This window comes from Uloborus diversus, unplaced genomic scaffold (genome assembly GCF_026930045.1).
Source record: "Uloborus diversus isolate 005 unplaced genomic scaffold, Udiv.v.3.1 scaffold_609, whole genome shotgun sequence".
Taxonomy (NCBI): Eukaryota; Metazoa; Arthropoda; class Arachnida; order Araneae; family Uloboridae; genus Uloborus; species Uloborus diversus.
Genome location: NW_026558801.1, coordinates 22,069 through 36,984, shown reverse-complemented (window position 1 = coordinate 36,984; position 14,916 = coordinate 22,069). Strand labels below are relative to the sequence as shown.

Below are 14,916 nucleotides of genomic sequence, written 5' to 3'. Positions count from 1 at the left end.
AGCTTTGAGTAGATGTATTTCTGAAAGAAAGAACATCTACTTTTGAGGCAATATATTTCCTTGTTTTGCTTAATGCAGCTTTTTCTGGGAATTTTTTGTTTAAGGCAGTTATCTCATTGTTATGTTCAGTTCTTTTGGTTTAGTTCCACCAATTTTGTACAACATAGTACTGTAACGTTCGTGCTTATACTAAAAATTAAATATTTGTCGTATCAATTAAACAGGTTTTTTTTTTCTTTTTTTTTTTTTTTTTTTTAACGTTATGAGACCTATTTCTATGTATAATGTAGCTGCTTGGCACCCATATACTTAAAAGCACAATATTTGGTAAAGTAAACAGATAATTAAATGCATAAACAAAAACATGAAATTATTGGTAAAAATATAATGAAAAAAAAATTAATTAATTAATTAATTTATTAAACTGAAAAAAATGTTTTTACAGTAAAAACGAAAGAAATTTTGTCGAATTTTTAAAAAATCTTTTAATCAATTAAAAAGATATAAATTATTGTTATTATTTTTATTATTATTATTTTAAAGTACTATTGTTACTTTATTATGAATCCGTTTTAATAAAATGGCGTTTGAGGTAAAAATAATCATTCTTTTTTATTATCATTCAGCCTGCCAAAATCACCTTACCAAGCGGACGAAAATTTACTTATCATTACGATGACAATGGAGGCCTTAAATACGTCACCACTCCCAAAGGATCCCACCATACGTTCACAGCATACGTCTCTATAGGGTTTTACAAATTGTTGTACACTCCTCCAGGAAACACCGGTTCCTATGTGGTACATTTCAATGACCAAAGGCTGCCCCTGCTAAAGACGTATCCTGGAGACCTCGGCCGAGCCTTGTACAGATACGACGAGAAGATGATGCTGACTTCTATTGTGTATGGCGGAGGAAAGATCGAGAGGAATTACAGTGCATCCGGATTCATCAATTTTGAAGCTTGGAAGACACAGGACGTGGAAATAATCAGCGAGTTCACATACCGTGGTAAGTTGGATGCCATAAATTATCAATATTCTGTGAAGTTTTTTAAGGTATGACGTATATTTTTCCAGAAAATGACCAATATATATTTTAAAATTCTTAATTCGACCTGATTTTCATGTTTTTGATGTTTTACGGACAACAATTGCAAAATTATTAGTAAAATTTCATAAAGAAAACGTCGACGGCAATCTCCAAGATGACAAGAAGAAACTTGGACGCACATGATGCATTATAATTTTAATACTAATGAGAATATTACAACCAATTTTCAAAAAAAAAAACATTATTTTGTCAAATATAAGTACAAATTTGTAAGGATACCTTTTATCCTAATACAGAGCTTTAAACGTGCCACAAAATTTTCGGATGGACCGCAACTCACTTAATGACATTTTATCCCATGCCTTGCATAAGGATTTCTTTCGTTGCAAATACTTAATGATCACTCACACAGACACTCTATACATTTTTGTGGCATCGAGCATATCATGAGTTTATGGTATCCTGCGATCCCGAGTCCGAAGCCCTAAGCACTGGGGTCCCCACAACACCCTTAATTTAAGTAAAAGACTTAATTTAACTAGCAGTTATCTCTTTCCGGTAATATACCACAGAACACCATTTTCAGCACAAATGTTTCTGTAATTGCGGGTTATGTTACTAAATACTTGGAAAATAATGTGACATTTTTTTGTATTTATCATATTGTAGGCAGTAGCGATAGATTTTGACGAAGAGGAAAAAGAAAAATAAGATTAGAACTCATGCAAAAACTTGAATGTGAGTAATGTAACTGATTCAAATTTTAGTACTTCGCCGAATGAGTGGGGCTTGTAAGACGATCGCCGCCGAATGCGTCGTGATTTAAGATTTAACTATACATTAAAAGCTCAGAAAGGAAAAGAGACTAAACAGGAAACCATAGGACAGTCATCATAATAACTAGCAATCGAAAAGAGTAAAATGTATGTTGCCGATGGATGTCCTGCCACATGCAGATAGTGAAGTCTTGATTACCTTCCATTCTCACCAGGTCTTTAAATTTGACAATTTTTCTTAAATTTCGGTAGACTTTAAGACCTTACGTCTCGATTACGAGCGATGGAAAATAATTTATGCGTCAAAAAATATCTAGAGAAATTCATAAAATAAAGAAGTTTCACAATACTCTTTTGATTGTCTAAGTTTATTCTTTTTTATCACTTTTTTCATTGTTACACAATTTGTATGATTCCCTCGTTGGGAATTGAATTTTTATCATGAAAGGTGTTGCTTTAAAAATAAAATAAACGCAGTTGATGACAAAACGCACAAACAGTATTATTTGCATCTCGGAAGAAAATTTAAATAAAATATATTTTTTTCTCAACAAAAACGCATGCTTGCGTACGACTAAAATAAATTAGCACCCTGAAAATTAGCATGATTTTGTCGTGAATATTTTCCCTATATATTTCTTTTAAACGTTTTATAATAATCAAAAGGTATTTGGACTATAAAACCTAATCAGATCGTACTTTCATTGAAGTCAATCTATTTACAGGTTTTTAAGAATATCCTCGCATTATTTCTGTTGGCTATAGCAGTGAAGCGAAACGTGAAAAGTGATTTATTTCCCTCCACGTGGAGCAATAGGCACCAAAAAATCGATTTCATGTATTATCTTTGAGTTTTAAACGATTAAAAAAAAAATGTCCACAAACAAATCTTCAAATGCATTTTTCAGTCGGTTAAGTACATCTTAAAGCTTGGAATTTCGTATGAATTTAATAATGAAAAACTGCACATTCAATGTTTCCTATGATTGATGCATTAGAAAAAAAAAGGACGGAAAAACAAATGTTTACAAATTTGTTCACCTATTTACAAAAGCCTTAATGATATGGAAGTTGAGCAGTCTACGATTAAACTTACAAAAGCAAACGTAGAAGAACTATTTTTTTATTCAATGATGCAATTTACAACCATAAAAAAAACATTGTTTTTTTACTGAAAAGAAAAAAAAAAGGTGGGAGAAAATCAAAGATTTACAAATCCGTGCACCTATTTAAAATAAAATTAATAATATAGATGCATAGAAGTTGATTAGTTTACTATTAAATTATAAAAAACACACACGTAGAAAAACAACTTTGTTATTCATTGACGTAAGTTACAACCATTCGAAAGCAACAACAATTTTTGTTACAAAAAAAAGAAAAAATCAAAGATTTAAAAAAACAAAGCTCCCTTTTGCAATAACCATAATGATGTAGAAGTTGATCAGTGTACGATTAAACTAACACGTAGATAAACAACTTTGTTATTCATTGATGTAAGTTACAACCAATTATTATAAAAATAAAAGCAAAATATTTTCTGTGTTTTTTCAGGATCATCTCTAACAAGGTGGAAAATGAAATTCAACAGTCCATTTCCTCTAACAAATGCAGTATTTACTTACACATACGATGGAATGCAGCGCCCACTCACAATAGTGGCAAAGATCGGAAATGTCCAATTACAACCATTGGAGTTCATCACCAACATGACCACGGGGCGTAAAGAACAAATTGGACCTTTCCGTTGCTATGAGCGGTTTCATAATGAATCTATTATATCTGATGGGGTAGCTTCAGTAACAAGACAGGTGGATTCATTGTATCGACTCAAGTTCTTATCTATTGTCATCAGTGATAAAGAGGTTTGTCGAGGGCTTCTATTGGCTTTCACCTTTTAATTTCTGAGTTAATTAGTTTATCGATTTTTTTTTTAAATATCGCTTGTTTGAGCGTTGTACATAAAGCATTTTATGTTGCATTTGTTTCACAGTATGAAGGAATCAATGGAAAGAAGAAAACAATTAATGAGAGCTGGATAACAGAATAAACTTTTACACTAACTAAATGATTAAAGTTAAAATTATTTTAGTTAGTTCATAAATAGTTTTAAACATACTTAGAATTGAATTATAAAACTAAATATTTTTAAATTTCGGTATTAAAATCACTTTTTGGTATCAATATGATGTCCAATACTTTTGGCATTGCGATGCAAAAGCATTTTAATTCTTGTAATAAGATAGATGAAAAATGCTATATTAAATACGTAAACCACTGTGCATAGAAAATTATTCTATTCAACATATTATAATACAACATGGTCAATCGAAAAGTACCAAATGAAGTTCTTCTAAGTAAGAAAATGTTTTACTACCAATTATTTATTTATTTATTTATTTTGTCCATAGACACTTGAGGGATTTTTATTGTTATGCAATAATTAAAAGATCTTTGCTCGACAACGTATAAAATACAAAATGTATGCTTAAAAGCTTCACATAAGAGCGAAAGATAAATTATTTAATACAAATTTAAAAAATGATTTCATTGAATTAATTCTAACTCAAGAACTGAAATGCTTTTACTTAGCCAAAAAGTAATAAATGGCGAAAACAATATAATAAACGCACACATGACTATGGAGTTGCAAACACTCATTTCAGGAGTTATGGAGAGCAAATTTATCAGGGCAAAGAGCTCTCACGTTCTCAGTTAAAAAATCCGAAAAAACTGTATGTAAAAATTGAAACTAAAAAAGCTACAAACGACTAAAAAAGCTACAAAATACAAGAAGCTGTTTTTTTCCTTCGAGTTTGCGAATCAAGTTCAATATATCTTGATTTCAATGGATCCAACAGTCCCTATTCACTAGGGTATATTTTCCAGCGGCCTCTAACCAACATGAAAGATCGCACGTATTTCGAAGATACTGCATTAAAAAAACATATTTTTTAAGGGTTAAATATTAAAACTATGTTGGGATTAGCTAAACATTAATAAAAGCCACTTATTTATAAAAATATACTTTAAAAAAATTCATCAAAACACAAGAAGAGTGCATAAAATGGCCAAAGAAATATTAAAATTTGGATAAAAACAAAATGAATAAACTTGACTAAACTTTTACTACATTATTTTCATTCGGAATATTAAAAGACTAAAGGTAATGTGAAAATTTAAAAAAAAAAAAAAAAGCTGAAATAAAAACAAAACAAAAAATAAATAAATAAATAAATAAACTACGAATCAAGTCATACAGTCGCAGGTGCTAAGATAAAACAGCAGATGCGCCAACTGTTAATGACGCTAGAAAAATTCCACGAGAGGAAGAAATCTCACGTTCTTTGCGCTAACTGACGTAAAGCTACAAAGAACAGTTCCACAAAAAAATCAACCCTTTGTCCCGCCCGTGACGGTTCACATATTTCATTAAACATTAATAATTTTAAAAGGTAATGAAGAATTTTTTTGCTTAAGAAATCACACATAAGTTTGTAAATTGATAAGAAGAAAAAATTGTTCATTAATATTTTAAAGTATTATTTTGAATGAAACATATGGGACGTCACGTGCGGGACAAAATGACCGTTTTCGGTGGAATGGAACAAAAACGATATTAATGTGACTCCCAAATACTCGCACCCGCTTTGGTTATTCTGCCGCACCTAATAGCATCGATTTTAATTCTAAGAAAATTACTCCCAATGAGTTATTTATTTATAAACATCAAACTATTTATCCTCTGGATTACTATCAATAATTTTCAAAAATTCTTTTGCGCCTCAAAGAACGTAACACTAGCCAATACAACAATGCAGAAAAAATTGTATTAATTACTGTTTTATCTGCTAAAGATCATTCAAATTAGTTTTGTTGCATGATTTTCACCAAAGAGAGAGAGAGAGAGAATTCTGAAAAGGGGCTAATGGAATAATCGTGCTTTATACTGCAGCACTCCTTAGCGTTGTAAAAACGCAAAAAACAAGTAATATACACGTAAATACGATGACAATAAAGTTTCCTGCAGTTGTCACCCGCAAAACTGCCATCTTTAATAACACATAATTAAAGCGCTACGCAGTTTCTAAAATTATTTAAAATGAGTTTTATTCTCTCTTGAGCTAGAAACACTCATGCTAAATTGTTTTAGAAAATTGATAAACATTTTATTACTTGTTTTATTTAAAGATGTCTGTGTATTAGTTTTTTTTTTTTTTTTCACGTGCCCCCCATCTTTAGATTATTTACCCTAAAATAAAATATGCAGATTAAAAATGTGTACATACAGTTGAAATGGATTTTTATTTGAAACTAAAATCATTAAAAAAGGAATATATTAAACGCAATCCTTCACTCTAAAATGTTTCTCTAAAGTGGTGAGAGCAAGTCGGGCTATTGTTATAGCCTTTACTCCCATCTTCTCAATCAGGGATTTTCAAATAGACAGGGCTAACTATATTTCTGTTTGTAATTTCTTTTTTTTTTTCTTTAATTTTATATGCGAAATCCATATTTGTAAAAAAAATATTTCCCTGATTGAAATAAAATGAATTGAATTGAATTGAAAGCGCTCTAAAACGCTCTAAGGCATACCGTCGCCTTAGAGCAACACTAAGACATCATCTAATCTCATAAATAACACTAAGATATCCCAATGTTACTCCGAGGCGACGATATTATATCTAACAAACTATTGTATTTATCTCTTACTCAAATGAAAAAAAAAAAAATCTATTTTGTGAGCCTATACACTATTTCGCTCCAATGCTTTAACATCTATGGCATATCCTAACCTACGATACTTTTGAAATCAAATGCTTTAACACTTCTTTGTGGAGCACTGATTATTTTCATAGCAAGTGCTTTCAAACTATTTCTAAGCCACTAACAACACAGCTTTCAAAGCATTATTTGCCAATTATCCTCAGAAGGAATACACGCACAATACACCCTCCGCTTCATGTGTTACTCACAAGAATCAATAAGTAATCTGCACTCACACAATGCGACAACAAATCTCCGAACATAAACTCCACGTTTGAATGCATTTTAAATGTTGATGTGGAACATAAAGAACGCTTCGAATAGGAAAGCATTATGGCCTTCTTTGCTTCTATTTTAAGTTAAATGCTTTAAATAATTCATAAGAAATTGAACAGATTGAAATGGAATTGTAATAATAAGCATGTGGGATACTTTGTAACTACAATCCATCACGACAAATGGTCCTTTAAATTACAGTCAAAATGGAAGCTTATTATTTCTGTCTGACGATAATGACGATGTACAGAAACGATTTCCATTGAAGGGAAACGTTTTCGTGCATATTATAAAGCATGTAATTTATATTAATATGGTGGAGTTCAAAAAAAAAAAAAAAAAAAAGATATTTTGAGTATATAATTGGTGATTTATCATAGGAACATGGAAACACATCTATTTTTATGATTGAAAATGTCTGACATTATGCATAAAGCTACTTCAAAGCAATTTTTCAGATGCTTTAAGAGATTTTTTTCCCTTTGTGAAGTACATTCATGTATAAGTTAGCTATTAATATTTTCTATTGAAATGACTGATAAGGACAAAATTTTATATGCGGACATATTAGGAATCAATCTGGATTGGAGCTCCTTGCCTGGTAGTCACTTGAAATCTCGTACATTTCAAATGTAAAGCTTTAGAAAGTCAAGCTATAGTTTAGTTTTGTAATTTATTATAACTTTATATTCATCTAGTGGTGGCAACGTTCATTGTAGTGTTCATCAGTTTTTGTTTTTGTTTTTTTATTAATCTATTAATCTTATATTTTTTCATTAAGATTGCATAGTAACTGTTTTATTCATAAATTAATAAAGGGAATAAAATTTTGAAACACAAATAAAAAATATTTTGTTGCACTTTCTTTGTTACATTTAGAAAACAGATAAAATAAAAAATATTTTTAAAATGTATGTACAGGTTTTTAACAGTAACTATTTTATTGACACAAAAATATTGCCCTTTGAAATTAAGTTATACATAAGTAAAATACATTCATGTATAAGACTAAACACACTGGGCGAAATTTTAAATAAAGAAATTTGGTTCTTGTGTATGAATTGAAACATTTCACTATATATTATTAATATTTCTTCATTTATTTATTTTGAAATTAAAATAATTATTCGCTAATAAACACGGAATTATGTATAATACCAGGGGGGGAGCAATATCAAATTCTAAATTATTTGAGTTTAATGAATGCTTAGACGCTGAATAATAGTCAACATTTTAATTAATTTCCATATTAATTTTTTCATCTTCAAACTAAAACATTAGAGAGTATGGATGTGCACATTTGATTCATAATCATCACATACTCTCAGCAGCTTGAGCTTCGACGATACGGTAAATGTATTCTGCTCTCAATTCGTATGCAAGTTGTTCAGTTCTCAAATTAATTTAACAAATTGTTTGACTTGTACGATTACGTACATGATAATAAAATGTCACGTTCAGTTTCCATTAAAATAAATATATCATAAACTTTGAAGAGAATATTCATGGTAGCAGAGTAATAGTATTACTTTAAAACAAGTATATGCGCCCCCCCCTCCTCTCTACTTCTGAAGAGAAAATGTATCCTGTCTGTGTTATTACCTCTAAAAATATCAACACTGAATTAACGTGAAATTGCTGAACATATTTGCAATTGCTACATTGTTTCACTAGTTGGAGCAATTGTAAATTAGTCATGATCTTGATGTACTTTTGCTCTAATAACTTGAACTCCGAGGAGAGAGGGATTAAACAATATTATTTGTAGCAAAAGGAATGGGGAATATTGGTTTTTTCACCGATTGCTTAATGTCATGTGTATTGAATTTGTTGTAATGTAAGAACCCCTCTCGCCTCATTTTCTCCATAAGTAAAAATTTTAAAAATGTGATTGAATTTTTTTTTCTTTTTGAAAAAATTCGAAAATTTAGAAAAATGTGGTAAAAGTATAATTATTGTTAAAAGAGCCAACCTAAATTTTAGTATCTGCTTTCAAGTAATACACAAGCTGTTTTTGAAATGCACTAACAATTTCAAACATTGTTTTACAGGTATACAGAGTGGATATGCAGTACGACAACCGCAACTTAGTCACTCAGTCCAAGATCTACATGAAACACCTCGGTGTTTCCAAGGTCCGAGTGCAAAATTATTCCTACGACGAAGATGGCCAACTCGTGGAAATGGTTGGGCGCGATCACTGGAAGTTCAACTACGACCCGAACGGCAACATGGTCACCATGCAATACATGGGGAACAAGATCGACATACTGAATGACGCTGGCGACAGGATAGTCAGCTTCGGCGAAACGCCGTACGTCCTGGACGGACGGGGATTTGTAACCCAAAGGGGCGAAGAAAGATTTGTGTACAACACAAAACGCCAACTTACCAGGGCATTTCGTGTTGGACGGTACGATATAGATTACTATTACGATGGCAGAGGTCGACTATCCGTGAGGAAGGACAACGTTGGTAATGTGACACAGTTCTTTTACGCGGACCCCAGCCAACCTTTTGCTGTCACTCATATCTACAACAATGCTGACGGGAGGACAATAACGCTGCTTTACGACGATCGCAACTATCCTATGTTCATTCTACTAAACAAAGAAACTTTTTATATTGCCACAGATCATACTGGTAGTCCGTTGCTGGTATATGATGTCTATGGAGATGTTGTCAAAGAGATTCATAGAGGACCTTACGGCCATGTGCTTTTTGATTCGAATCCAAATTTTTACTTACCTGTGGATTTCCAAGGAGGATTATTGGATCCAATGACTGGTCTAATCCACTTTGCTGACAGAGTGTATGATTCGCTGGTCGGTCAATGGATGACACCTGGATGGGATGACATATTGAGAACGTTGTCCAATCCAAAGAGACTTCATTTGTACAGATTTAACGAAAATGACCCTGTCAATGTGAATCCAGGATTAAAAAATAAACTAGGTAAATATGTATCTATATTAAAACCTGTGTGCGTTCGTCTCTGCGTGTGTGTGAGCGCCTGTGCTTCAAAGGAATGTAGTGTGAAACAAATATTTTCTCCTCCGTCTTAACTTTTTCATCCGATATAACATGATTAAATCGTTAAAAAATCCCTTTTCTCGGTAAACAAAAACAATATTTATGTGATTTTTTGACAGAAAAATATTTTTGAAAGCACACTTCACAAGAAATTTTGAATATATTTCTATAATAATTAGTAAAAACTTTATTTAGTTAAAATGTATTTACGGATAGTCAACTTACATGAAAATTGGAAGTCCTTGTTGTAGGTGTTGTTAAAGTAAAATAGAGTTTTATTTTGAATTTAATTTTAAAAAGCTTTGAATTTGAAGAGCAGTACATATGGTACAAAAGCTTTAAAATAACTGCATCACTTTGCTAAAATAGTTGTAAAAGATTATTTTTCTTAAAATGTGAGAAAAATAATTCCGTATTATTTATTTCATAGCAGAAGAGCATTAATGTATTAAATTATTCCCGAAGCATGCGTTTACATGAGCAAATTTAATGTGCTACGCACTTAGAGGACATTGTTTACTCTTTCGTTAAAAAAAAAAAATTCTTCGTTGAAAGGCAAACAGCGTTCCCTTAATTTAATCAGACCATTTTTCTCCTCATTTTATGAAATAATCAAACACCGGATTTCACTGTGCATTTAATGGAATAAACTCAGGCTCACGAAAGGTAGTGGAGGCAAAATTTACCACGATTTAAAAAGATTATAATTTCTAACTGTGTTCCATTCTTTCCAATTAAATTAATTACGTTGCTTTCATTCATCGAAAGTTAAGATTGTTTATCTAACAGAGAGTCTCTGTATTCTTTTTCAACAAGCAATATTGACAAGTAAAACGAAAAAAAAAATCTACTGAAAGGTCTTACTAGGAATGTATAAGCAGAATGTGTTTCTTTTAAGACTAAGTAGCTTGTTTAGAGTGCGTCGAAGTTGGAGTTAATATTCATTCGAAAAATGCTGACTGAAAGTTTTCCGTACATTTATAAAGTTTTAGAAAACAAATGTATTTTAAATGTTTACTAACATGTGCTTTAAATTTGAAATCCTTGAAGACAAAAATGTATGTATAAATATGAATGAATTTAAATAACAAAAGATACCAGGATCATTACGTACAATTACATTTAAAATATTGCTTCTGAAAAGTATTTAAGGGCAGTCAGTACCCTGCATACTTTCAAAAATTCGATTTTTCGATTTTCATATATTTTGAAATTACATTTCAATAACTTTTGACTGATACAAAATTCTTGATCGTGTTCATATTAGAAGTTAAAATAAGGTGTAAAAATACAGAAACAAATTTTGAGGAGGTATGATTTTCTCCCTTAAATTGCAATATCTCTAAATGATATTTTTAAAAATTAATGTTCCTTTTTCTGAGAAACTGAAGTGTGTTAGGCTTTGAAATTTTTACCACCAATTCCATACATCTATTTGCATATACAGAAATAAAACTTTTCTCATATTCCAAAAATATTTTTATAGAGCTGATTTCACGTTACAAAATGGCATTTTTTGAAAAAAAAATACAGTGACACTTACACATCAGAATTTTGAAAAAAAAAAAAAAAACTAAGCTTTCTTTCTGCAAAATTTTACTTCAAAAAAGAGAAAAGAATCTACTTAAGGTACAAATTTTTTTAATAATTGTACCTTTAATTTTCAGAAAAAGGTACATGAACCTGTGCAAATTAACATTGACGGAATAGAGGGTACCGAATCCCCTTAATTTAATTATGCAGATCTTAATTACAGCATTATAGCTCTGCCAGGTTAGGTTTGCCTCACCCATTGTTCTTTTCGCAATCTTTTGATTAGTTTTTATGGTAGAAACATTATTAATATTGCATTGTTATTTCTTCTATTTCTGTCTAAGTACATGTGACTTTTAATCAGCACGATATTTAAAAAATAAATGAAATATTTTAGTAAAACTTCCTTCAAAAGTTTAAGTACCACACTAATCTGAAATAGCAAGAAGAGGAAACATGTCAATGAGTTTTACAAGACCGCAATTAGCGCAATTTAAAATATTTTGTGTTAATCAAGATACTACATTTATACGGAACGATTCTTTCGATATTTAAAAGTAAAGCAATTAAAGCCAATATAAAATAATTTTATTAAGATGTGTTAATCTTTGAACACAGTGCTTATGATAAAATGTGGGATTGCTGTTTAGTATTGGGCGCTCAAAACGCTTTCTTAATTGAAAAAGTGGTTCCTTGTAAGTTTGAAAACCACGTATGCAATGTTCTTCAAAATTAGTGCTTTTATGACCTTTTTTTTTAAATTGTCAACGATTAAAGTACTTTAATACATATATTTAAAAAGAAAAAAAAAATGAAAAATTATTTTTATAGAGCTTTCAATGAGATTTCGTGTTAACTCTAAATAGTAGGAGAGCTGACACCAATTCTTGGGTGGATATTTGAAGTAAGCTGAAAACTTGTCTCATACCTCTCTTATTATACCCCAACACCGAACGGCAGACCTGGCTGGGGATTAGTGGGGCTAAATTAACCCCTAAATTTTTTAAAATGCTTTTTTTCGTTCCAAAAATATATTTGAGGCAATATGCAATTTTGATATGTTGTAGTTTAATGTTTAAAAAATAAGGGGAAAAAAACTAAGCCAGACGATTTAGTCCGGGTTTTAACATTGCCAGACGCGTGCAAAAATATTTTGAAAAAAATATAAAATATATATTTGAGGCAACTTGAAATTTTAATAGGACATTATTCATAGCTAAGAAATATAATATTCTCAAAACGGCTGATCATTTTGCTGGGACTTTCTAACTGCCAGGTGATCTAGTATAAGAGAGAGCTTTTATCGGCAGCTGGGCTTGCCGCGTAACTATTGGCTCTTGCGAGGTCACGTGAGTTACAATAGCCATAAGATTTCCAGTCGGATTTTCGGAGTCGTTATTCTCAGTCGTATATTTCTAACATTGGTGTTACACGTGCTAGAAGTTTAATAATTTTAAAATATCGGGCACAAAATTGGTTTGTGTCATTAAAAAAAAATGGTAAAATGATTGCTTTTGTAGAGAAAACTCTAAAAGAAAGTAATTAAATTAATACAATACCTTTTATAGGAGTAGCGACATTAGATCCAATCATGGTATTTTCGTAACATTTTTTCATCAACGCTAAAAAGTTCTGATAACAATTTGTGTCATAACCATCTGTATGCTAAGGAATCACTAGCAAAACAATATTATTGTATTGGAATCCGTGATGTTTACAGATTTCTAACACTTCATGACTTTTTTCAGATTTTTCTTTACAAAAGCAATCATTTTACCATCGCCTTTTTTACAAATGACAAACTAATTTTTTACCCTACATTTTAAAATTATTTAACTTAGCTTACGTTCGACGACCTCAATCCGTAGCAACTAGTCGGTTTTATCAAATAACAGCTAATGACGTATCAGCGGTTACGAACCGTTGGTTCACCAACCAATGCTTCAACGAACGCTTTCGGTTGATCACCGGTTACTTGCGCAGACATGGCGCAGACGAATAACACGCAAGTGAAAAATACTTATAATTGGTCACGTGGTTCAATCAACCAGCTTAACTTGCTGTCGACCGGTAGATCAATTGGTGAGGCTCATAGAACGACATCGGTAGCAACCAGTTAACGGGTAGATCTCATAGAAAGCTGCGGTTAGTGACCGGTTGAGGCATTCGAACTCAACCTTATAAAACGTGTAATACTAATGTTAGAAATATACGACTGAGAAAAATGACTCCGAAAATCCGACTAGAAACCTCGTGGCTATTGTAAGTCACGTGACCTCGCCAGAGTCAATAGTTACACGGCAAGCCAGCTGCCGATAAACGCTCTCCCTCATACTACTAGATCACTTGGCAGTTAGAAAGTCCCAGTAAAATGATCTATCTTTTTGAGAATATTATTTTTTAGCTATGAATAATATCCTATTAAAATTTCAAGTTGCCTCAATTACATTTTTTATATTTTTTGCGAAATATTTTTGCTCGCGTCGGGCAATGTTGAAACACCGACTAAATCGACTGGCTTATTTTTTTTCCTATTTTTTAAACATTAAACTACAGCATATCAAAATTGCATATTGCCTCAACTATATTTTTGGAACGAAAAAAAAAATGTTTTTAAAAATTTAGGAGTTGATTTAGCCCCGCTAATCCCCAGCCATGCCTGCAGTTCGGTGTTGGGGTATAATAAGGGAGGTATGTGACAAGTTCTCAGCTTGCCTCAAATACCTACCCAAAAGTTGGTGCCAGCTCTTAGACTAAAATCAAATTGACACGAGAAATGTTTGCAATGGTGTTATTTCACTAAATTTCGTAAAATGAAACATGTCTTAATTATTCATTTATGTAAAAAGCTAAGATAAAATTTGTTAGTTTGCTACACATAAAGTTATACTTTAAAAAGTTACCTTGCGGGTGAGACTAAAATGATGCAACAAGAAATGTTTTTATAACGCCATTATCTATTTTGAAAAATGTTTCATCCTTTATTTTTTCCTCTACAATTTAAAGAAAGAAAAAAAAAACTAAGAGTAAAATTGAATTAAAACAAAACTTAACGGAAGATTATGTTAGCACTTTCACAAATTTAAACAAAATCTATAAAATATTAACTGAAGCCAAAAAATTTAAAAAATGTCTTTAAAACTAAAATATTCAAAATCTTTCGTGTTTGCTCAACAGGAGGAAATCAATCCAAGTATTTGAACGAAAGTACATGAAATAGTTTCCCATTCCTGAGTAAATTTTAATAAATCCATTTCACTGGGGAAATTACAATATTTTGACGTGATAACGTATGTTGGCGCACTCAGAAAATCTCTGTTTGCTCGCTTATAAGATTAGAGAGAGAGAAAAAAAAAATGAAGAGTTGAATGCCACACATCCATGCAAGAGAAAACTATCCTTCAATATCAGAGTTTAACAACAGAATTCTTGAAGAGAGAAAACATAAAATATAAGTCTTGATTGGATACTTTCCGAA

At 31.3% G+C, this 14,916-nt stretch overlaps 1 protein-coding gene across 1 annotated transcript in view; it reads left to right on the top strand.

Annotated features, from left to right (window-relative positions):
• LOC129233669 (teneurin-m-like) overlaps positions 1-14,916 on the top strand; it is a gene marked incomplete at its 5' end in the record, with an annotated part of 86,575 nt that overhangs the window by 69,345 nt on the left and 2,314 nt on the right. The window contains 3 exons of the mRNA XM_054867644.1: positions 627-1,011; positions 3,384-3,694; positions 8,924-9,827. Coding sequence (XP_054723619.1) covers positions 627-1,011; positions 3,384-3,694; positions 8,924-9,827 — 1,600 coding nt within the window. The remainder of the gene's footprint in view (positions 1-626; positions 1,012-3,383; positions 3,695-8,923; positions 9,828-14,916) is intronic.